The 26554-nt window shown below is 35.6% G+C and overlaps 1 protein-coding gene and 1 long non-coding RNA gene across 2 annotated transcripts in view; one reads left to right on the top strand and one right to left on the bottom strand.

Moving 5' to 3' along the window:
• Nucleotides 1-287: 287 nt before the first annotated feature.
• FAM171B (family with sequence similarity 171 member B) overlaps nt 288-26554 on the bottom strand; it is a 67309-nt gene continuing 41042 nt past the window's right edge. Inside the window, exons 3-8 of the mRNA XM_058711871.1 lie at nt 21540-21632; nt 18243-18401; nt 14277-14447; nt 10835-10951; nt 5063-5186; nt 288-4802 (exon numbers count right to left, since the gene is read on the bottom strand). Coding sequence (XP_058567854.1) covers nt 3458-4802; nt 5063-5186; nt 10835-10951; nt 14277-14447; nt 18243-18401; nt 21540-21632 — 2009 coding nt within the window. The 3' untranslated portion in view covers nt 288-3457. The remainder of the gene's footprint in view (nt 4803-5062; nt 5187-10834; nt 10952-14276; nt 14448-18242; nt 18402-21539; nt 21633-26554) is intronic.
• LOC131501587 (uncharacterized) lies at nt 10856-15639 on the top strand. The gene is made up of 3 exons (XR_009256836.1): nt 10856-10959; nt 13182-13338; nt 15451-15639. It is a non-coding gene; the product is annotated as an uncharacterized LOC131501587 (long non-coding RNA).

A 26554-nucleotide genomic window follows, 5' to 3' on the forward strand; every position in this document is an offset into this window, starting at 1 on the left:
TCACGGACCGGACCGCGAGATCGTGACCTGGCTGAAGTCGGACGCTTAACCGACTGTGCCACCCAGGAGCCCCCCAAATAATTTTTTAAGTGGAGAGGTGATATTGTATCTTGTTCTCACTTAGGAATTTTGGGTACTGCAATTTAGTTTATATTCTATCACACAATCTTAAGAACTCTTCTCATTGAATGGAAAAATAATTTCTCTATACTTAGCTTTAACAGTAAAAACGTGAACTTTGGAAAACATGAAATATAAAGAGAAATCAAATTCATTATATAACCAAATGGTATTCAAATATATAATATTTATTGTTCCATAGGGAGTGTAATAATGGGTGAAGTAATAACTAAATTATTATTCATTATTAAATGACAGTTTAGGGAGAAATGTTTTGTAGTTTACCCAAAATTAAAGAATGAATCAAGTACATTTTTATATTTATTATCTTTAATGAACTATGTTTAACATTTTACAAATCTTCAGATTGTTACAGTTTTCAGCAGTAAATATAGTAATAATGGCAATAAACAGTGAAATGTGAGATTTCTCTGTTGAAATACAAAAGATAGAAATACTTGGAAACAAGAGGGCAAAATGTCAACTTAAGGTTCGAGATGGAAATTAAAATGGTCAAATTCTTTACAATGTCAATACATTTTGAGGGACATTATTTGACCCACAGATTCCTAAAATTCTATATGTATTGATATCAGAGGATTCAAACACAGAGAGTGATCTGAAAATGATTGCCAAAGCAAAGAAGTGCTTTTATTCCTCAACATTTGTGACCTTCGTGGTATACTGTGTATTATATAAAAGGGCATAAACCCTAAACTGCATAAATGTCGTAAAAATTGATTTTATAAAGTCTCAAGATCATAATATGTATTCAAAAATACACACAGCTGTGCTTTCATAAACGAATCCATCAGTTAATTGAGGGATAATTTTGCTTTTAAGATATAGCCAAAGTATATACAAAGGATACACAAATGTTAACAATTTGTGATCAAAATTCTCTAGAGTTACATTTGCAAAAAACTGTGTTGGTTTTCAATTTAAAAATTTAAGAAATGTGAATATTGTAGGCTTATTATTACTTGGGTTAAGAAAAAGTTAGATGGCTTCAGCTTTTTTAACAGGAAATTTGTGAACTACTCAAAATGAGAAGTTACACATTTTTGATCATTAGAAAAGGTAAATTGCCTATACTTCCCCACTGAGAACAGAATGTGCAGTGTATTAAAAAAAAATAAGGTTTTATTCTGAAACCAAAGAAAAGGTATTTCTAGAAAAGCCCCTGGGGATACGTCTTCTCATTTCCTTTACATAAGAATGAATAAGTGGCATACTTCAATGGTGTACCATTATGTCAACATGTGTATTCCATTACCAAAAAGATGAAATATTTTTATTTAAAGGTAGAGAAAATATAAACTTAAGATATTGAAGTGCAACATCTTACTATATAGTTTCTAACTTCATTCCAGCACAACATAATTTATCAATATAACCTGGATTCAAAGAAACACACAAAAGAGAGAAATGTTACTTGCATGCAAAATTCATTGTTCCAACATGAAACACTAGGTCTATATTTTTTAATTAAAACCTGCACATCTGTTTAATTTGGCTAACAAAGAAAATGCACATTAAAGAAAGATGTTCTCATATCCTTCCAATAAAGCAAGTCTATATCAAAGGCACTTCAGCAGAGCACTAACTCCTTAACCTTTTCCAAGTCCTTTTCATTTATGCCGCTTTTAATGCATCTTTCTGTAGACCAAGAAACCTCCTCCTCAAAAAACTAGACCTAGGTATTACCCCAAATATTTAGCTCTTCTGTGGATTGGGTAAAAAATGGGTTTTTAAGTTCTTTGGGTTAATACAGAATGGGAGGAGTGTGATCTGACAGGTTAGGTGTTACAGGAAAAACTGAAGTAATTGTAGGAAAAAACTGGCTGAAGTCTATCTTGGGGAAAAAAAAGCTGTTGTCTTTCACTGGATATCCATCTGTAATTTGACTACAGCTAATATGGCTAATTTTGCTTCTTTCAACTTGTTTATGTGCCTTGCGTGTCTATGTTGCTCCCATGTTGAGTAGACGCGAATGAGAAATAAAGCAATTTAGTTTTATTTTTCCCCCAAGGGACAGGGGAAGCTGCTTCAGACATTTGCCTTCATGGGGATTTTTAGAAAATTGGATGAGTTGATTTTAATTAACAAGGAGCTTTATTTTTAGGACATATGAATGACAATTCAGAGTTGAAGACACTTATAATTAAAAACAGCTGTTGAGTGTGTTCATACTGAACTCTTTGCTATGATGAAAATAACATGGATATATTACTTCCAAAACTAGAAAAAGAATTGTAAATTCTGTAAGTGATTTAAGAAGAGACCATATGGATATATACCTAAATTCTGGAGATATTTTTGAGTCTTAGGGAAATAGAATTTCTTCTCCTGTTTATCAAAATTTCAGAAAAAAATGAAATATTTTAATAATATTTAGGTGTTCATAAGAAACTTAATTTTTAAACCAAGTTTAAAAGGTTTAAGTGAATGAATTAAAAAATATCTTAAAGCTGCCTACATGTATCAATGAATCTTAAACTAAAGATATGGGTTGTTTTTTTGTTTTGTTTTGTTTTATGTTCAGACTGGTAAGAAGTTTTCCTTGACAGCTAAGCTCATTTCTCTTTAGAAACGGGGAAATTTTTTTAAATAAAAATGAAAGTATCAGAGCATTCATTTTCCATATTTCTAAATAACAAATTAACACCTTATTATTCTGTGAGGTTATATCTAAAAACAACCAAAGAGCTGGCATTTTCCTCTCTAACCACCAAGTAGCTTCTTGCCCATCTTAAAAGTAAGATTTATTTTTGGGTTGACACAGTACACATGCTGTTGACTGCAAAAAAAGAAAATATTGTTTGGCCTTTATGTTCTAGAATAACATCAATTCCCAATATTTGTCCTTATTTTCAGGGACAGGCAGAGGAGAACATAATAGTAACCTTTCACAACACTATGATGCCTGAAGAATACAGTTTCATTCCTAAATGTTTCACAGGGGCAGTCATCAAAGCAGAAGCAACATTTTTTGAAAGCAACTTTAGGAGTACACATTTCACAGTTGTTCTTTAGAGAGGACTAAAGTGGCTGAACATTTTCAGATAAATTACATCTTGAAACTATTTTACATTTTGAACTCTTGGATACTTCAAATTCATCACCCAAAAATAAATGAAAAGAATAGGCCAGAAAAAGCATTCCTTGGTATCTTTCTCTTTTGTTAGTGAATTGCCATTTTACTATTTACTCTGCTTGAGACATGTCCAGGGACCATGAGATTGCTCAGTCTCAACTTCTTAGAAAGTTCATACAGCAATTTACACGAAGCAAGAATAAACAACACGAGAGAGCAGAGACACAACCACCCTTGATGTTAATTTATGGGAATCAGTGGACGTTCCTCTCGCTTCTTCCAGATATTAGTCTTGCTATCTTTTTTGGCTAGTGGTGGTCTGCCCCTTTTTTTAGTGGGGGACATATTGGCTTCAAAATCTTCAACAGTGCTTTTTCTTCCTGGAGACTCTTCCCCAGGGTGTTCCATGATAGCTCCACTCCCTCCATCTAGAATGTGTCTTAAAGCTGGGTCCTCGGGGGAGCAGACAGTGGTTCCACTCTCACTGCTGCTCAGGTCTAAATCTTCTAAGTAAAGGATCTTAGGCTGATGCATGCTTTTGATGAAAGTTTTCTCCCTCTCGAGTTTTCTACTTGAGTGGTGCTCATTCATGTCCACCCCAGAGTCCAAACTCGTGTCATTGCTCTGGGCTCTCTTGCCCTTTTTCAGGTCTATGAAGGAATGTCTCACTTGTGCGACTGGTTTTCCATCAAGAGATACAAACCATGCTCTGGGATGGGGGGAAGGCTTTCCTTTGGACAACTCCAGGAGGGTCTGTTCTGAAATTCCTTGAAGCTCTGATGAAAAGGGAGTCATTACAACAGCTTCATTTAGTGTTCCAGGAACAGAAACAGATTCTAGTAAGCTGTTTGAATACCGGCTCCAGTCTGAAGTTTGGGATGGCAGGCTCTGTTGACCTTCGAGTGGAATATTCTCTTCCCTCGCATCTGGGGGCTGTGTGTGAGAATGCACTGGCATTTTGGGCAACGTCTGTGTAAAGTTCTCTCTACTAACTGGTTCCATCAATTGGCCATAGACTAACTGTCCCTTTCTTGGCAAAGTAGCTGACTTAGCAGCATGTAACTGCTCTGGAGTGGAGAAAAGGTCAGATGTTTGAAGGATGGCGATGGGCTGGCTGTAGATGTGCATAAGCTGTTCAGGAATGTGGGAATGTCCATATACCTCTTCATTACCTGTGAGATACCTCTTTTCCTCTTGTGCATCACCTAGAGATGAAGATGGTTTGTTGTTAATGTGTTTAGGTTGTTTGGACCCTACATTGGGCTCCAAAGACTGTGCTGGGTTTCTTGAGTAATTATTTGGATTGGCTGATAGAAATGAAACCTCTTCATTGTAGACTTTAAAATTGTCCCGAGTTTTTACCATGGAAACTCTTTCTTCTGCTTCTGCCTTTGATGGTTCCTTTTTCTGAGGGCTATATGAGGAGTTTTTGGCATTAAATAACTGTGACTTGTCCTCGGCTTTTAATGCAACTTTGACTGAACTGATGTGGTTTATGTGTGTTGTTGAAGTTGTCTGGTCTCTCTTGAGGACCTCGAGTTTAGTGATATTTCTTTCTCTCTTCTGCGGAGTACCACACTTGTCCCTAAAGGAGAAGAGATAGCAGAAAGTGTTCAAAACTTATGACCTAGAAAATTCATTTTTAAAAACCATCCCATGATATATTATATATATATAATTATATATATTATATATGCAGTGCTCTTAGACTGTATCCAGTTTTATTTTAATCAACATATTTTAAAGGTCACACTGATTTTTATAAACTGTCATACCCAGAACACACTGACATGATACTATGATCAGATAGTTTTCTGTGTTTATACATGTTAATATTCTTCTTACCTGCAATAACAAAGAAGCACAGCAAAAAATCCAATGACAATGACTATTGTTCCTCCTAATATGGCTGTAAGAAACACTGTGTGGTAGGCAGTTATATCCCTTGAGTCTCCATTTATACCTGAACCTAAATGGTTCAATAGAAACAAGTAAAACAGAGAATTTATTATTTTAGGTAGATCAGATTTTCAATCATGTCCTATCCTGGGTAAAGCAGATTAAGTGTGTGTACACAGCTATACTTGTTTGCTCCCATCCAATGGCGGCTTCCCTGTGGGTAGAACATAACTCCCTATGTGTTGGGCTTAATCAGTTCTTGTTCTGTTCAATGAAATGTGAGCACCTTAAATGAAGTGGCATGAAATGGCCCTGCCCTCTTGCTAAGATTTTCTAGTATCCAGACAGAATATCCAAAAGTGCTGCTATTCCTTCAACCTAGGTTCTGGAATGAAAACAAATGCTGAGCTGAACCAAGCCAGGCCCAAAAGTCATGAGGCCCTGCTGCTGGGCCAGTGAGGAAATCTGCTTCAAGAGGCAGTAGTAAAACTGACTCCTGTTGTGTGGTAGCAAGATATGTAGTGGAATAAACTAGGGGAAAATATTTCTGTGCAGAGAGGTTTGGGGATAGAATGTTGGTAGCGAGGGTTGACTTAGTAGCTATATTCAATTATAAACGAAAATCTAAAGATAAATTCAAAAAGGAATTTGCCAAGGTAAATAGGTATGAAAGGTTCTCTAGAGAGAATCTAAAAATTGGGCACTCGAAGGATTCAGAGTTGCAACTTTCAATCTGGCCTTTAGAATAAGACACCATGCAGAGGCACAAGATACCCACCGTCTTTCTTTATGAGAGCACAGATATACACTGCTGTTGTAATCACCTTAACTGCAGTAAAAGTAGATTAATGCACTAGGATGATCAGTGTAGGCTATTAAGATTCTACATGAGGGGTGCCTGGGTGGCTCAGTTGGTTGAGCCCCCAACTCTTGACTTCAGCTCAGGTCATGATCCCACGGTTGTGGGATTAAACCCCACACTGGGCTCCACACTGAGCATGGAGCCCACTGAAGATTCTCTCTCTCTCCCCTGCATGTACTCTCTCTCAAAAAAAAAAAAAAAAAAAAAAAGGAAGAAAAAGATTCTGCATGAGCATAAATGCAATTAATTTTGAGGTAATCTGTTTTAATATCACTAAGATTTCACTTTGTTAAAAAACGCATATAGGGGCACCTAGGTGGCTCAGTTGGTTAATCGTCCGACTATGGCTCAGGTCACGATCTCATGGTCCAAGAGTTTGAGCCCCTCATCAGGCTCTGTGCTGCCAGCTCAGATCCTGGAGCCTGCTTTGGATTCTGTGTCTCCCTCTCTCTCTGCCCTTCCCCTGCTAGTACTCTGTCTCTGTCTCTCTCAAAAATAAACAAAATGTTAAGAAAACTTTTTTAAATACATATAACAAGTCTACTGATCATTATCAACTAGAGTCTAATATGAATTCAGGGTGATAAAGTGACAAGACTGGTCAGACAGGTGGTTCTCTGGCAATCTCTACCACGAGAAACATCCAGAATGAGGCTTTCAGCTTCACCAAGGACCTAGAAAAGACTGAGGATGACAGACTTTAGATCCTTTAACTTTTGCATCATCTTATTTGATAAAAATAAAATAATAATAATGGTAGTAAGAAAGGTTTTGGAGAAGTAGTATTGTGGTTATGCATACAAACTTTGGAGCCAGAGTGCCTCAATTAGAATCCCAGTCTCACTATTTCTTTTTTCTTTTCAGGGAAACTTATTATCAAAATGTAATTTCTTGGGGCGCTTGGGTGGCTCAGTCAGTTAAGCATCCCAGTTCAGCTCAGGTCAAGATCTCACGGTTCATGGGTTCAATGATTCTGTGCTGACAGCTCAGAGCCTGGAGCCTGCTTTGGATACTGTGTCTCCCCCTCTCTCTCTCTCTGCCTCTCCCCCACTCACGCCCTGTCTCTTTCTCTCAAAAATAAAATAAACATAAAAAAAACTTTATTAATGTAATTTCTTTAAATATATACCCTTCTCCCACCCTCTACTCTCTCTGGGGAGGAACAGAATATCCCCAGGAGATTCCATGTATAAAGTCTTATATGGTGAGGATGAAGTATAAAAATACTATTAACAAAAGGGAAGAAGGTACCTGTTGCTACCTTAACCTTCAGAAACCCCCAGCCTCCATTACCACATGCCCCTTTTGCTCCTTTAGATTTGAGTGTAGAATAAGCCCTTCCTCTAGAGGAGGACTCAAACCCAACATCATCATTTATTTCTTTGTAACATTCTCATTTAGTTTTGGGGCAAGTTTCATTACTTTGTGTCTCATTTCATATCTATAAGATCTCACCTATATGGCTTGTTATGAGGATTAAGAGAGTTAATACTTATTAGGGGCATCTGGTTAAGTATCTGACTCTTGATTTGGGTTCAGGTCATGATCTCATGGTTCCTCGGGCTCTATGCTGACAGCACGGAACCTGCTAGGGATTCTCTCTCTCCCTCTCCCCCACTTGCCCTTTCTCTCAGAATAAATAAACTTAAAAAAAAAAAAGTAAGTACTTATTAAAACACTTAGTGCTTGGCACATGATAAGCACTCAGTGTACAACATCATTGTTATTAAATGAAACTTCACTGGCACTCCAGTATTAGCCACACTTTCCTATATATATGGTAAGTGTTAACAAAGTATTTATCATATCTGATAGACAACCAAGTACAGCACTCATAATATGAAATTTCTTCAGAAAGAAAAGAAATAAAAGTAACATTTCTATCTGCAGATTCTAATTTAGGATCCAGGGTTGCAATGGAGTAAAGTTTGATTATAACTGGGTGAAATTCAACTTCTCTAAAAGTCTATGTTTCCACAATACAGTAACACTTTTCATAGCACACAATTCCAACAGAACTCCCTTTTGGGCACACGAGGCTGATACTTTTGGGTTTCTCCCAAATTTTATATACATGACAACACCAAAAAGTATGCATCTGTGTGTTTGTGTGTATGCCTAAAAAGAGTCAAAAAGGCAGGAAATTATATTTTCATTTAAATATATTTGAAACTGCATATTTAAAAACTGTCATAAGTACTTGTTTATTAAACTCTACTCAGCTGTCTACTTGCCTATAGCAATCACTTGATTTTAATTTCTTGCACTTATTTTCCAAGGAATTCTAGAATTCCATTCAAAATGTATTTTAAAAACAGATTTAGTATGTTATTGGCTAAACTTTAAGTAGCTCCAGCACCTAGTCCATCAGAAGACCAATGTTGATTTTACAAAATGTGATTTTACTCACAATCTAAAATTTTAGGGGGCATTAAGGATCATCATATCCAACTCCTACCATTTAGAAATAAGAAAACTAACACTCAGATAGGCAAGTACGTATTTCAAACTCAGCCGGATAAATTATCGGCAAAGCCAGAGCTACAATCAAGCTATCCATATTTCTAGTAGAGTGTTCCTCTGTGATAGGCTCACAGAATGGATTTTTCAAAAGCATCACTAGAAGGTATCTAATTCAAACTAAATGGGAATCCCACATTTCTATTTTCATACTCTGATTCACACAAAATCTTCTCTGAACTATAAGCTAAAACAAAACTGCCACCTACTTTGGAAAATTTGGCTTTTGTAATTCACAGTCATCTTCTATAAATTGATTTCAGGTATATTTTTAATGGAAGGTACACTTCTCTATAAAACTCAAGTGTTCCCTGGGTTATTTTTATTGGAAATGAAATAACTGGGATTTAGTTGAGCTGAATATTAAATATTAATTGTTCTTTTTCATCAATATTTCATTATAGTTGCAAATCTAGAATGAAATACGGCCAGACAGCTGGCAAGACTGCAGGATATTTTGCATCATGAAGAACAAAAGTAACCACCCTCTGGTTTCTGAATAAATAATCTCATAAGTACTAAGTTCAAACAAAAACAGAGAGAACATCCCCCTTGATCATAATGGTTAAATGGCTCATATTTCTTCTATTGGAATATTACATGTTAGCTTCATTGAAAAAAAAAAAAAGTCTTGTTACCTGGCATGGTTTAAAATTCAAAGGCTGTCAATATAAAATGGTAAAAATTAAACTATTGAAAAAGACATCTTCAGAAAGAACTGAGAGCCTTCGAATTATTAACAGGCCGCCATAACAAAGTTAGGTGACAGAAGGCTGCAGAGAAATGTATGTACAATGTCATCCACATCCTGGGTCAGGGTGTGCACTGGGGCTGTGCCTGACTAGCGTGAAATAGCCAGGTTGCAGCTGCCTCTCAGCTGGGAGCCAAAACACTCAACAAACCAAAAGAATTCTCTGACACATGATTAAAGATGTAGGAACGACATATGCATTCAACCTTCACACTCCCCCAAAGCTTCACTAAAATGACCCTGATGGTTTTGCTTGGTTTTGTTTTTATAAACAAACCCACAGGTTAAAGGAGAATGTCGTAAGAGACCAGAGCAAGAAGATGATGAAGGCTGGAAGCTGACTTAGCAAAGCTGGCGACAGGCAAAGCCACGAAGCAATTCAATTGATACAGTGAGCACCCAAAAGGCCCAGAAAATGATACTAAGCCCGTGGTGCAATCAGACTACACTACCGCAGGTTAGAAGACTTTAAGAAGATTTAATGGATAAAACATGCAATGTTTGAGTATTTTGAGAGATTTATACAACTCAAGATGCATGTATAGGATTTCCTTACTTTAAATCATATAAATAATCTGATAGTATGTCCAATCTAGGAAAAATAAAATACTCATTTGACCTAGAACATGAATAGATCATTCCTAGTGGACAAGACTCAGTTTTTGTCCACCCTCAGCTCCTATGTCAGGCCAACCTTCATTTGGGGTATCACATGTCTTATATTGAGAAAATCTGGGGACACTATTTTTCAATAGCCCTCACCCCAGGGGTGTGCTCATGACCCATGTCCAGGCAAACCAAACTCTTTATCTCTAGAATGAAGGAACAGTGTGAGGAAAAGATCACAAAGGGTTGGAGTCAGCTGTACGTGGAGCAGCAATTCTGCAAAGACAGTCAAGTAGGCCTGGTAACCGGGTGCCCTAGGATTCCTGCCTTTTAGAACCTAGTTCTGGGGCACCTGGGTGGCTCAGTCAGTTAAGCGTCCGACTTCAGCTCAGGTCATGATCTCACGGTCTGTGAGTTCAAGCCCCACGTCAGGCTCTGTGCTGACTGCTCAGAGCCTGGAGCCTGTTTCAGATTCTGTGTCTTCCTCTCTCTCTGACCCTCCCCCATTCATGCTCTGTCTCTTTCTGTCTCAAAAATAAATAAACGTTAAAAAAATCTTTAAAAAAAAAAAAAAAAGAACCTAGTTCTTCAGCCTTCCCTGGGATCCTATGAACTCCCTGCATCCTAATACATCTTATGTAATTATCTAAGATCTGTTCCTGTTGCTTGCAACCCAACGCTTTAACTGATCTGGGTAAAATTTATTCGTGAAAAGTAAACGCTTTATTGAACAAACTTTACACTTTACGGATTCATCAGACATCATGCTATAAAAACCTCAGAGTTCACAGAGCTTAATCTTTTCTTATACACATGAAAAAAATTAAAAGAAAGTGGAGATCAACAGACTAGAAGCTTTTTCCAACATCATACAGTCTGTAAGTGGCAAAGTTTAGAATAAAATTGAGATCTAGTGATACCAATTCCAGTTTGACTATTTGGATTTTTTCAAATGCCTTTTGTTTCATTTTTACAATACCTCTAGTTCCTGGAAGTGGAGCAGCTATCCAGTAGCCCAAACGTGGTGCATCGTATGTCCAGACGAAGTGATTGTTATGTTCCTTGACCATTCCCTGGCCATGATTTACCCAAGCACCTAAAAAGGTAAGTAAAAAATCCCAATCAGTTAGCGTATAGATCTTTAAGGCTGATAGGAGTTTGCTGATAGTCATGTATAGACTGTTTTTGCAGAACTCTTTCAAAAATTATGAAGACTCTGGCAATATATTATCATGAGATAATACATATTATATCAAAATATAGTTTATATTGTAATATATACAATGGGATGATTTGAATGATTGTTATGACTAAAGGAAAGAAAATCATTATAAATAAACTAAGAATGTACACATTATTTAGAGAAATCACAACTCTCCGAATAATGTTTAAATTGTACATATTGAGATAGGTCTTAAGGATGTGAATAGTGAAATTGAAATTTATCAATAGGTGGCTATTTGTCACCTGTTCCAGGATTCTGAATCAACACTTGTAATATATGTTTTATGGCCTCATTAATTTTTTTATTAAATACTGTTTTGGTCTATTACTGTTGGCATAGCTCTTTTAGAACGAAATTTTTAAGAATGTTTTTAAAAATACTATCTAATAAAATGCCATCCATAGAAAAAAATTCAGTAAAACCCAGATCTTTTATAAAGTTCAGCATAACAAAGTTTTTTATAAGTTCAGTGTATATTTGTACTTGGTTTATTAATTCACTGTAATGATATACCTACAACATGTAAAACAGTATTTAATAAGGTAGACAAACTTGAAATGACAGAAATGCATCAACTTACTGGTTTTTAAATAGTCATACAATTAAGCATTATATATCGAATATATGAATTTAAAAATTTTGTTACTGGAGGGTACAAAGCCTCTGTCAGGACGAATAATCAGAAATCAGAACTCAAAACAGATATTCTTTAAAATGTTGTTTTAAAACAATTCTTTCATTCAACAAATTAGGAAATTCAGGCCCAAATAAGTGATTTGTTCAAAATCACATGGCTGGTGGGGTGCTTGGGTGGCTCAGTTGGTTAAGCACTGGACTCTTGATTTCGGCTCAGGTCATTATCTCATGGGTTTGTGATCGAGCCCCGCCTTAGGCTCTGTGCTGACGTACAGAATCTGCTTGGGATTCTCTCTCTCTACCCCTCCCCTGCTTGTGCTCTCTTTCTCTCGCTCATGCTCATAGTAAATAAATCTCTCTCACTCTCATAATAAACATTTTTTTTTTAAAAATCACACTGCTGGTGAATGGACTAGAATCTAGGGCTTAGAGCTCTTAATCCAATGATTACAATATATTATATTTGGTTTTAGTCCCCAGTCCTTACACAGAGCTTTGGAAATCCTTGGAGTTATCTATGTAATAAAATGCAATGTTACCTATGGAAAGAGTACCTCTTGTAGTTCCTAACAAGCCACTTTCAACCACACCTGAGTTCATGTTAATGAGGTGATTTTTGGAAAGTCCCTGTGGATTGGGCTGGTTGCCAGGGAAACCCACCAAGTGATTAGAAGGTTGGAATTTTCAGCTTCACCCTACTCCTGCAGAAAGGGGAGATGGGCTGAAGATTAAGTTCAATCACCAATGGTCAATGACAATCATGCCTACATAAAAATACCTGAACTACAGGGTTCGAAGAACAGAGCTGGTGAACATATGGAGGTAGTGGGAGGGGATGCACCTAGAGGAGAGGATATTCTTCTATAATAAATTGATAATATAGTAAGTAAACTGTTTTCCTGTGAGCTGTTCTAGCAACTATCAAGGTTGAGGAGAAGATCATGGGAACCTCCAGTTTATAGCCAGTTGGTCAGAAGCACAGATGATAAACTGGACTTGTAATTGGCCTCTGAGGTGGGGGTTAGGGGACACTCTTGGAAGACTGAGCCTTTAACCTGTGGAATCTGATGCTAATTCTAGGTAGGTAGTGTCTGAATTGAATTTTAGGATACCCAGCTGGTAGAGAACTGCTTGGTGTGAGAAAAACACCCCCACATTTGGTGACAGAAGTGCAGTACTGAGTATAGAATCACATTGAGAGACTTTCTCTTACAACTATCCTTTTTACTTATATACATGTTTTTAAAAACAGTGGCAACTATATATTATTGTTTACATTTTGTAGTAAACAGGTATTTGGATTTTTTTTTTCTTTGCCTAACTACCCTTCCAATCCAACTGCAGTGAAATCTCATTCCAAATCTCTTTTGAAGGTTAACTGCTCCATTTTCTCAGTCCACATGATTAGTTTGGGCCTCTAACACAGAATCTTAAGCCTAAATAAATCTGTACATTCTATTTGCAGACCACAAAGGCTGGTTCGGAGATGGGCATGAAAATTCTATAATTGCAGTGAATCCAAGAGCTTGTGCAATTGCTACTGGGAAAAGAATCTCTTTCCATTGGACTTCAACCTGTGTGTCAAGTCAGAGCACCTACACTCTCTTCTTGCCACTCTGAAGGTAAATCTTATCCCAGAAAGGTATTAACACAGAGAAAACATGAGAGAAATCAAATCCTGTGAAACTGTCTAGGCTCTGTATCTTGACTCATCCAAAACAATTGTGGATCATATCCCCCACCCCCTCCCCCCTTTTTTAGTAATTTAAAGACACTCTTCTTATTTACATGGAAACACAAGAACAAAACCAAGGGAAGCAGAGAAGGAAAAAGTACTTCTACTTAGGAGACTAAACTCAGGACCAAAACTGGTACCTGAGATTTTTTTTTTTTTTTTAATAACCACTCTGTATCTTAATAGCACAATGTCGTTTATTTTCATGAAATTAACATACATTTCTTAATTGCCTTAACCAACCTTTTAGCTATAAGTTCATATTGCTTATCGAAACAAAAACCTAGAAGAGTAGAAATAGTTTTTTAAAAATTTATTTATACTTTTCTGTTAAAGATCTTGGGAAATATAAAAGGCAAGGGAGGGGCGACTGGGTGGTTCAGCCAGTAGAGCACACGACTCTTGATCTAGGTTATGAGTTCAAGCCCTATGTTGGGCATAGTGCTTACTTTAATAAAAAAGGAATGTGAATAAATAATACTATTCTTTACATGTAATATATTGGCATCATTTTCCCCACAATTGTATTATATTAATCAAAGTGGGGCCAAATTCTGGTCATTGATAAAGTGCTTAAAATTGTAACATTACTGATTTAGTGCTCTACTAAAGATAAATCATTCAAATATAAATGATATATTTTAATGTTTTAAATAAGACACATTAATTTTTAATTATTCTATAGTCAGCATATAAAAATTTGCCAATTATACCTCAATAAAGCTGAAAAAATCTTTAATAGTAATATGGAAACCTATCTTTAAGATCAAACATTCAAACACCCAAAAGGAAAATATTCAGAGTATTTTCACGTAGTTCACATACCTGTGTTCATATCAAATGTCCAGGCAGGTATCTGATCCCCTGCACTTACATCATTTGTATGTATAAGGGGGAGAGAAACTTGAATAGAGCCATCCACCTTTAATTCTTTTCCTCCAGAATATATTTTCACGCATATTGCAGCAAGAGGAGTCAATTCAGTACTTTCAAAACCTAAAAAAGAAGACAGTTTATTAAAACCATATGTAAAATACACGTTGTAGTTACATATTAATAACAAAGTAATATGGGCCTAAAAAATCTAATTCATTTATTTCACCTATGGTTATCCACTTTAATATAAAATAGATACTGGGTCCTCATGAAAGAACTGTAAAATATATCATAAATATAGGTTATACTCATGTAACTTGACAAATCAACATGAGCCCAGAGATCTAATTCTTTCAGAGTCATGTGATTTAAGGTCACCAGAACCTAATTCAATGTTTTAAAAACCTACAAAACAACAGCAAAAAAATACAGTTCACAAGTGTCCTACCCAAATAAAGGTTCTACCACCTCAAGTCATCAATGCAGATTTGGGTCTATAAGCCAGTCTCTCCTGTCCCCAAGAGTGTCTGTTTCAAGTACAAGAACCAACAGACTGAGCTGTGTTCCTTGAAGTTACCTCGTGGAAAAAACATTCTGATTCAAAATGCAAATTTTCACAGGTTTGACAAACATGAAACAAAATCAGCAATATTGTTTGCTGATAAAAGTAATAAGCTTTGATATATATTTGATTAATAGCATAACTGAAGGAATATAAACAGACTAAATATTAATACAATATTACTTAGACTTCAAAGCTTGAAAGTAGGGAAATGAGATTAAGAGAAGAATTGGTTATAGTGTTTTGCCTAAGGTTTTAAAGTATAATTATACATACAATTTATAATATGCCTTCTTAAACATCAGGAGCTACCTATATTTCTCTATTACTGACAGGAAAAGAGTAGAAAATGCCTTTGTTTTGTTTTTAAATATTAGCGATGCCAAAAATAATCTATACCAGAATATTTATAATGAATAAAGTAATATGGTTACAGATGTTAAAATTTAATATAAATTTTCTACAAATAATTTGATAATTTTAGATTTTCCAAGTAATTTACTAACACATTAGAAAGAGTTGACTCTAGTGTATTTATTACATATAATTTGCTCTTTGTAGATAAACCTGAATCTTTGAATTAAAAGCTAGAGTTTTGTTCATCATTTAACAAATAGTTATAACAGAGCCCCTATTGGCACCACCTACTCATCTTGGTTCCAAAGCACAGTGAGTACATGATCTCTTGAGATATGTTTTTCACAATCTGCATTACCATCAAGAATGCTTTTTTCCATTTCTTTGCTCATTGTCAATTTTTCCTCCACCGGAATGTAAATGTATGGTAGAAGCTGCTTTATCAGTGCTTTAAGGAAAATCTGGAAAGGCAATGTAATTGCATGGTCATAAAAGTTGCCTCTCTAAGGAGGGGATGTTTGAGCTGCGGCCAAATGATAAGATGCCATCCATACAAAGACCTCAGAGAAGAGCTTTCCAGGAAGAAGAAACAAGTGAAAAACCCCCAAATCAGAGATGATCTTGGCATGTTTAAGAATGAAAGAAGGTTGGAGGGCAGAGAGGTAGAAATAACAGAGGGCCTTCCAGGCCCTGGAAAGGAATTCTCATTATCACTACTACTATATCTGGTGTGTATCTTCACTTGTCAGAGCAATTACTGGCTTAATGAAAAACTTCAATGAAATAGAAGACAATTAGCCTTGGTAAACTTCCTGAAACACTAATATAAGATAAGCAAAGTAATGGCATACATATTTTGTAGACCAGTTACACTAGTACAAATCCAATGTAAGCACAAATAAATTATTATGTAATCTGTAAGTAGTTATAATTTCTTATGTCAAACTGTTTAGTAAAGCCAGCTGGCTTTCTGAGGTGCCTGCTCTTCACTCCACTCCCACCCCTTGGTTCTGTGCATCGGTGGCTTTACATCCTAAACGCAGCTGAAATTATGAGATCAACTCCCCACCATGTGAGATAAGGCCAACTCAACTCAAAAAAGAAGGAAAAGAGAATGGTACAAGAGAAAAAGAGACTAAAAGATAATGATAAGGACGCAACTTGAAAAAAACTTTTACTCACAGACCACTAGAACTGTCCAATACAATAGCCAATCCAATACAGTAGCCACCAGCAACATGTTGCAATTTAAAGGACGTTAGTGCTTTAGTTCCTCAGTGTACTAGTTATATTTCAAGAGCTCAACAGACACATGTGGCTAGTAGCTACCATATTGGATAGAGCAGAAGAACATTGCCATTGGCGGCACTGCTCTAGAACTTTTAAAATGTTAGCAGCACTCTCAGGATAACTGAAACTGTGAATGAATAGTCTCAAAAGCAGGTGGTAGAGGAATGCTGGAAGGAAGCACCCATTATGTCCCCTTCCCACTGGGCCTAATGAGTCTTGACCATAAAAACTCCTCAGGACCACATGAGCTTCATTTGTGATATGGTAGACTGGTCCCATCCTTGTAAATGTTTTTATTTTGAGCATCCTATAACTTCCATCTGGAAAATTTTGGCAGGTGTCTTAGATTGGCTTCTTCAAGAAGCTAAGCCTGAGATATCAATTTGGGAGGAAGTACCCACCATTGAGGGAGTGGAGACATATAAAGAAGGAAGACAAAAAAAGATTATTAAGGAATAGATATGTACTCTTTGTACTCTTGTCTATTAGTTGAGAGCTTGCCCTAGTGAGGGCCTCGCCTGCTTGCTGGACCACGGAATGCCTTTAGGCAGAGTCACAGATGTGTGCAGCAGGAGACACAGGCCCATAACAGAGGAGGGACAGTCATCTTGCTGGAGCACCAATAGCATCGGCTACAATAGGTAAGAAAAAAAACCCAAAACTAACCAAAACATCTATACGCTTATTACTCTAATTTCTGGTTGTTCCCCAAATGAAATGGAACAAAAAAATTATAGACTGAGGTGATTTTTAAAAACAGTGGAGTTTCAGTTATATGTTGCCACAGGTGGTAGAAATAGTGGAACAAAGGTGGATGTACAGAGAAGAGAGATTTTACGGGGTTTATTCACGGGTATATTAAATAAAATGTAAAAGCCCATCATCCTCTTACCTGTTAGGTTGTGACAGCCCTATACTGTGTGTGTATATATATAGAGAGAGAAATATATATATATATGCTGCTGAATCTGGAATACAGCTGACCCTTGAATAACATGGGTTTGAACTGCACAGGTGCACTTACGTGCATTGTTTTTGATAAATGCAGTACCATAAATGTATTTTCTCTTTCTTAGGATTTTCTTAACACTTTCCTTCCTCTAGCTTATTGTAAGAATACAGTAAATAACACATATAATATACAAAATATGTGTTAATTGACAGTTATTGGTAAGGCTTCTGGTCAACAGTAGGCAATCAGTAGTTACATTTCTGGAAAATCAAAAAGTTATATGAGTTTTTTAACTGGGGGGAGGCAATCTCTACATTGTTCAAGGGTCAACTGTATATGTTTTTTAAAAAGTTATAATTTTACTAACTTAGAATATCAAATTTACTTAAGAAAAACTTCCAGTTGGTTACTCCCATCTATAAACTTTTTATGTCTAACAATTATTGACAGTTCTGATTAATTTGATAACAATAATTGAAGGTCAAATTCTAAAAATACGTATAAACTTCTTTAAGTCAAATTTTCATTTTTATGTATTTTTTTAACCTGCAAAGTTATACAGTATCATTACTATTTTCTTTGGATAGAAATATCCTGTACATTAAATTTTTCATTAATTTAATATAATGTATGCAGAAGATTATGGTATAATTTTTCTTTCACTGGATAAAAGGAAATTGCCTTATGACATTTTAATAACTAGCTTTATATACTGTTTCTTTTAAGTATTATTTATATAAAAGCTAGATAGTACCTGATTTATTGAGCATAATTCCAGTTGTATACAGGAAATTGTCCACTTTCAAAAATTGTTGTAGAACTGTAAGATAGCCTGTTACGTTGCTAATATGATGGTTGTCAGGTAGTTTAATTAAGGCTTTTGAAAACTGAACACTTGGTTGAGATTTGGCATCTGGAAAAAGGAAACTTCATTAACAAATGGACAAAACAAATGCATATTAGGCATAACATCATTACTCAGGACATTTTACGTTAACATCTCCTTATAATTAATATTTTAAATTCTGAATTGAAATAAGAAATCTTCCTTTCTTTAGGTCACACAAGGCACCTTTATCCTGGAGACCACTTGATTCTACTGCCCAGAATTTCTTCATCCTTTTTGGGTTTTACTCTAGGAAACCGCATACCGACCATTTTAGCCCATTTGATTCACTTGGGGTTTAATTTCTGTAACACAAGCTAATGGTGCATGCCAGAATGGGCTGGAACCAATCCAAATGTCAGGTATTCAATTGATAAATGTTATCTCATGTTAATAACTTTGAATTGACTATCCTTTAATATAACTTACAAAGTGAAAATTCAGTGATAGTATTGATATTTCTGTAATCAATGTATTTTTAACAATTTAAGGGTCAACTCTTAAATCCTTGAAACTTATCAGAAATATCAGCTATTGCTTTGGACTTTAAGGTTGCTGACAAAGACAAAAGCAATCAGTTCAATTATTAGAATTTTTAAAGTGTCAGTTTCTAAATAGTTACATCACAAAACATGACAAAGATGTAACATAATTTTCAAAATCAGTGTATTGTTTACATATGAAGCTAGAAAAACTAATACCTGGAAAGTAAGAGATATAACTAAAAACAACACATTTATATTATTCTTATTTGGTTAAATTGAGGGTATAATCTAATACCTTCTGATCACTTTACAAGTACTATCTACACCTTACTCTGTTAAAATACCTGCCTTAAAAAAGTGCTGTGGAAATATTTCACATTAATAGAGGCTGAGACATGAAAACTGAATGTAATATTTGACCCTAAACCAGAGTGACCAAAAAAAAAAAAAAAAAAAAAAAGGCGCCAGTGGACAAAATTGGAATTTGGATGGTAAGTTATCCTATCAACATTAAATTGGCTGAACTGTGTTGTGGCCACTTAATATCCCAAATCTTAGGAAGTGCATGCTTAAGTATTTAGAGGTAAAAGGCCACGATGCATGTAACTTACCTTCAAATGGTTCAGAAAAAAAGTATGCATACCCAGAGCACAAATACACATATAGTAAAGCAAATGGAATAAAATGTTATCAATAGCTAAATTTGAGTAGAGGGTATACAGGAGTTGTCTCTTATCCTTGCAACTTTTCTATATTTTGAAATTATTTCTGCATTTGAAGTTATTTTCAAATATAAAGTTAAAAATATACATGTGCTTCAATTATGCTGAAACCCAAATTTCTTATAACTGCAAACATGTACACTAAGTAAAATGTCTGTCTGAGCCTCTGTAAGGTTTTCCTGAAGTTTCTAATTTCTCCTGCTCCCTTTTTATCACAAACACACACAAACCTAACACATTTTCATTGTACAAACTGAACACCTTTCTGATCAAATCCTGGAAGAAAAAATATCAATGTTTTATGGAAGTTGAGAAGTGAGATGTGTATCTTCCAAGGAAGGATTTATCATCTGCAGAAACACCCCTCCTTTCCTGCTTAGCTTTTCAATGGGTCAACTCTTAGGACACTGAGGTAGTAAAAGGAAGCTATCTGAGAACTCAAGAGAGCCCAGAGTGTTCTCATGGAGATATAGACAGTATCTCCCAGATAAATGAGTGCTCACCATTGCTTGGTAAAATGCAAAGGAGTGGCATATGGACATGTTCACACTAATCTATTTCATATGTTCTGGAGGAAATTACAATTTGTAATGGGGTTTGAAGAAGACAGTATGAAGTAGGAATGTGTCAAAACACAACCTTAACAAGAAGGTGCTGCTGAAGAGGGACTGTTTTTACTAAGGTCCCAGCAGCATAACGTGTACCCTTTCTCTATGGTAAATGGTTCCTATTTACTTTTTATCCTTCTGCACACCATGCCACATGCACCCATCCTGCCAGGCAGAGCAAACTTGCAACTCAAAATTCTATTAAATCTATTAGATTTCAAGAGTAAGATTCTGGTAATTTCCTCAGTAAATTAATCACATCCTGGTTTAATTTTTTTTCCAAATATTTTCTTTAATATTTTTGAAATAAGATAACTTCTGAGGGGCACCTGGGTGGCTCAGTCCATTAGCAGACTTTGGCTCAGGTTGTGATCTCACGGTGAGTTCAAGCCCCACATTGGGCTGTGTGCTGACAGCTCAGAGCCTGGAGCCTGATTTGGATTCTCTTTCTCTCTCTCTTTCTGTTCCCTCTCCCACTTGTACTCTCTCTCAATCTCTCTCTCTCTCTGCCCCTCCTCCTGTCAAAAATAAACATTAAAAAAAAGATAGCTTCTGAAAATGAACTTTCACAAACAATTTCTTTTTACCATGACTCTTATTGGACTCTTACTTTGAGGATTTTCTGCCTTTACCAATCAGTCATTACTATTATGCTTTAGTCTTAAACATTGATTCCCCAATACAAAAAAATAATTTTTTTGTCATCGATAGAGGTTTTATATAACATGCAGTAAAAAAGTGCAAAATGTGGGGGTTCCCCTAAGAACTAGCTAAGGAAGATGGCAGGGGGGTAAAGGTCATGCTGGAACTGTCATTCTCAGGGTTGGTAAAGCAGAACTAGAGGTCATAGTTTAAATCAGACTCCAAATAAAGCTTCCTGTATTCTGGCCCATGGGATATGCAAGTGGGGTAAATTCCACCTGCTATGGAAAGACCTTACCCACTCTCAGGCCCTTCCCACTCAGGGATGGAAGTGCCTGCAAATTAGAGTCCCAAAGTTCCAACCTTTTCCTAATTTCACTGACCACTAAAGCCCAGTGAGAGATGTGATTTGGAAAGAAGCTCAGAATCTCAGTGCAGTCTTTCGGAAACTCAAATGTTCCTACTGGGGCCAGGATGCTAAAATAGTAGAGAATGATTCCCACTATACAAACCCCCATATTGTTGTTTGACAGTGAAATAAGAATCAGTTAAGATCAACTTACAGCAGCACTAATCATCCTTGAGCAATTTAGACTTTTCTCCAAGTTACAACTAACATGAATTCATTAGTGAAGAACTACAGTAACATAATTAAAGTGATTATCACTAAGTTTTTACCTACAAGTTGAGAAGAAGTGTTGTACTTACCAGCTAATTTTCCAGTAATTAAAACAGTGTCTTCAAATAGCCATATATTTGCTTGGCTTTGCGGGAACAGCGAAAGTGTAACTGATGAATATACTGTGAAATATAGAACAATTAAAATATTTTATTAAACGTGGGGAAAAACTAGGTTAAATATAGTCTGTTCCAGCAGGCCCTAAAAAGTGGGAAGGGGGGGGGGGGGGACTGTGGAAAAAAAGGAAAAATAAATGTAAAATACGATGAAGGGGGAAAAAAGAGTATCACAGTAAAGTCAGGGGGAAAAAGGTCAGGCATCACTATTTTACTAATCCTTTCTATTTCCAATAGTTTGTACCAAAATTACTAATGATGTTCTATAACCCCAGACATGTATTGTCAGATTAAATGCTTGAATAATCCTCTGTTTTCTCTATACAATTGTTACTTGTTGTTTCCTTATGATTAAAATAAATAAATAAAACTTTGGCTCCACAATTCAAGGTTCTCTAAGATAGAGACTACATGCACTGATGTTTTTTTCACTTCCTGCATAAGGGCACAACTCTCTTCACCACACAGTATGGTTTGCCAGCTCTAAGTTGGCAGAAGAGGAAACAGTTTAATGCATTACAGAACAAATTATCCACAGTCATTGGTAGCAATGCAGGATGAGGCCAAATCTGCCTACAAGAGTAGGTACCTTAAATAACGGGTGGGATCAGTAAATGCAGATGGCCTGAAAGATAACAAAATTATTTCAAGATCAGAAGTGTGTGGGGGAGGGGAGACCATTTTATAAGCAATTAAAGATCAAATAAACTTACTAAAAATGAGTTCTCATTTGATAGCTCTCTTCTATTCGATACAAGCACTTAAAAGAAATAACAAAATCCTAAATCACTTAGGACAGGATAAAATACATTTGCATGGAAATATGTTTTAAGATATTTCAAAGAGCTGTAAAGACTGATAAGAGGATAAAACACAAAAATATATGAATGGGTATAAAATGAAATACACCATTTTCCTACAATAGGAAAAGAAATACCAAACAAAAGTACAATTTCAATTCAGAATACATTGATAGCTAGACTAATTAGTGGCTTTATGAAATTAGAAAGTGTCAGGGTAGTAGCTTGGACCTTGAGATGATTATAAGTAGAGCACTTTCCCACATTTGGATACTTTGTTAAAAGGGGGGGGGGGGGCAGCCCTCACAGCTGAAGGTTATTAAACCCGAGGAGAATCTTTTGAACTTCACGAAAACTTATATGTGGATTTCCTTTCACTTAAAAAAAAAAGGTTTCTCATTATAAAAGGGATGAATATCCACTCTAGAAAAGTTGAGAAATACAGAAAAAAAGAATAAAGTGATGGCCCTCCCAATCCCATGACAAAGACAACCACTATTAATAATTCAGTATATTCTTCCTGGCTTTTTCCTGTGATTTTTTAAAAATAGGGAGTACAGGGGCGCCTGGGTGGCTCAGCCGGTTAAGCGGCTGACTTCGGCTCAGGTCACGATCTCGAGGTCCGTGAGTTCGAGCCCCATGTCAGGCTCTTGTGCTGACCGCTCAGAGCCTGGAGCCTGTTTCAGATTCTGTGTCTCCCTCTCTCTCTGACCCTCCCCCATTCATCTCTGTCTCTGTCTCAAAAATAAACGTTAAAAAATAAATAAAATAGTACAATATTATATGTGGAATATTTTTACCCTGTTTTTTTCATTTAAGATAAAATAAGCATTTCCATCCCTGATTAGAAACTCTTCCTAACATTGTCAATGTCACTTATGTCCTTTCTTGAAATATCAAGACTTAACCACTGTACTAGTATCACATATTTAGTTTTCATTTTTACCATTATTGCAAAAAATATTTGAATCAACATTCTTATGTACAAAGATCTGTCAACTTTAGTTATTTATATATCTATTTTTAGGATGGACTCTTAGCAGTGGAATACTGGGTCAAAGCTGAAGATTTTGAAGACTTTTGACACACATATTTCAAAATTGCTAACCAGATAATTTTGCTGACTTGTACACCCACCAACCATGTTCGAGAAAGCTCACTATACCTCACTCTCTCAGTACTATGTTCACTTTTAAAAAACTTAGTTCTAAGGTGAAAAATCTAAGAAATGTGTATGTCTTTGGTACAGCAAATCTGAGACTATCAGGAAAATAAAACAGTTTGTCACATCTAGTAATCTTTTTGTTTTTCTGGTTTTGAAAAATTCCAGGTAAGGATTTTGCCCATTTACCTTATTTAGTTAGGACCTGAATGTTTTCTAATTTGTATGAATTATTTACATATTGAGGCTATTACTCTTTATTGTCTAATATTTTCCTATTTTTAGACATTTTTTGAAATATAATTGATGTATGACTTATTAACTGCAGGTGTCAACATCATGATTCAATATTTATATATATTGCAAAATGATTACCACAGTAAGTCTGGTAAATATCCACCACCTTACATACATTTTTCCCCCTGTGATAAGAACTTTTAAGATATACTCTCTTAGCAACTTTCAAATATAGAATACAGTATTATTACCTATAGTCACATGCTGTATAATACCTTTGTTAAAAATAGTGCAATCTAGCTTTTACGACATCTTTCATTGCTTTTAGGTTTAAACAGGCCTTCCTTATAAAAAAAAAATCATTTTTGGGGCACCTGGGTGGCTCAGTCAAACGTCTGACTTCAGCTCAGGTCATGATCTCACAGCTTGTGGGTTCGAGCCCCATGTCGGGCTCTGTGCTGACAGCTCAGAGCCTGGAGCCTGCTTTGGATTCTGTGTATCCCTCTCTCTCTTCCCCTCCCCCCCCCCCCACACACACTGTCTCTCTCTCTCTCAAAAATAAACATTAAAAATTTTTTTTAATCATTTTTATTTTCTTGTATTTAACATAATTTGATTTTCCACATTTGAACTCTATGAGCAATATATCTGGAATATGAATCCAAAATATCCTAATACTACTTTTTTTCAGCCTTTTCTTAATGATTTATACTGGTACCTTATCATAGATTACATTTTCTTATACATGCTACTTAGTATCTAATTTGTATCACAGTATTACAGAATTTTAATTGTGTAGCTACATATTATTTTAGTTATATGAAATGGCAAATCACCTCTAGTAAATCTTCTTTTAAAATGATTTCCAGGTTTTTACTCTCCAAGAATTATTTTGCCAAGTTTTTTAATGCATTAAATCTATAAATTAGGAAGAAGTGAAATCTTTACAATATTCAGGCTTTCTAAAGAAATACAATGCATTCCATTTATCCAGGGTTTTAGTTTTTTTTTTTTTTTAAGGTCAATCAGTAACATTTGTAGTTCTGTTTTCCCCAATATATGGTTATTTCACACTTTTTGTAGGTTTCCTGCATATTTTGTTTGTCCTTGTTGTTTTGAAAGGGATTTCTTTTCATTATTTTTCATAACTGGTCACTACTTCTGGTATATAAGAATATGTATTGACTTGTACCAATGCTAATTCTATACTTAGTAGTTCTGTCAAATTCCATTAATTCTGAGATTTTTAAGATTCATGCTTTGTAATTTTCCAGGGATATGATAACTGGAAATAGTAATGTCTTTGATTCTTTCTTATACTTATCCTCTTTTTTGGTCTGTTGATATATTTTTGCTCTGATAAGAATCTATAATGTAAAATAATATGGACATCTGTGTTCTGTTTCTTATTTTCATAGGATCACCTCTACTATTTTATAGTCAGGTATGAATTCGAGATATTTACCATGTTAAGGATATCTTTATGGTCCTAGTTTTTAAAGAGCTTGTTCTTAGTTGGGCATGGATGGTCAACTTGTAACATGCATTTCAGAAAATTATTGATGCTATCTGATACTTCTAAAGTGTTCCACTAATATGATATGTAAAATTGACAGAGTGACACATTTCACATCCTTATAATCCTGCAAAGAAGAAAAATCCTACTTGGTCTTAACAGAATGCTATATTTAAACAATGGTGAAACTCTTTTGTATTATTCTGTTTAGGATTTTTGTATTTAGAGTTATAAGTAAGATTGGTCTATAAAGGAGTACATGTGTATATGAGAGAGAGCACATATGAAGGCATTTAATTTTTCATTACCTTTGTTAGATCTCAGAATCAAGGCTGCACTGGTTTTATAAGATGATTTGGAGTATCTTTTTTTTAAAATAGCCTTTTGCGGGGGCACTTGGGTGACTCAGCCAGTTGGGCGTCTGACCGGCTCAGGTCACAATCTTACAGTTCATGGGTTCACGCCCTGCATCGGGCTCTGTGCTGACAACTCATAGCCCAGAGCCTGTTTCAGATTCTGTGTCTCCCTCTCTCTGCCCCTCGCCTGTTCACACCCTGACTCTCTCAAAACTAAACATTAAAAAAATTTTAAATAGCCTTTGAATTAAGCTATTTTTATTCAGAACATTTATCCATGGTTATGGTCTACCTCATCTAAAATCAATATAGTCATTTATATTATCACAAAATTATTAGATTTTTTAAGATTATTGCTTTGATACAGAACATTTGATTTTTTAAAGATTTTATATATTTTTTCTTGTCTTTTATTTCCTTATTTGTTTAGATTACAGATGCATAATTTATTTTGAAGAACTAGCATTTTGTCAATTCTCTCTACATTTTCTAATTAATGTCCATCTACTTCCATCTTTATTTACTTTTTCCCATCTTTTAGTTTCTTTCATTATTTTTCTAATTCTAATTTAATGAATAAGTGTGCTTCATATCCGTCTTCTAAAAAAAAACTAAAGTGGGGCGCCTGGGTGGCTCAGTCGGTTAAGCGGCCGACTTCGGCTCATGTCATGATTTCGCGGTCCGTGAGTTCGAGCCCCGCGTCGGGCTCTGTGCTGACAGCTCAGAGCCTGGAGCCTGCTTCAGATTCTGTGTCTCCCTCTCTCTGACCCTCCCCCGTTCATGCTCTGTCTCAAAAATAAATAAACGTTAAAAAAATTTTTTTTATAAAAAAAACTAAAGTATATAAGACCAAGAAT

Source organism: Neofelis nebulosa, chromosome 2 (assembly GCF_028018385.1).
Source record: "Neofelis nebulosa isolate mNeoNeb1 chromosome 2, mNeoNeb1.pri, whole genome shotgun sequence".
Lineage (NCBI taxonomy): Eukaryota > Metazoa > Chordata > Mammalia > Carnivora > Felidae > Neofelis > Neofelis nebulosa.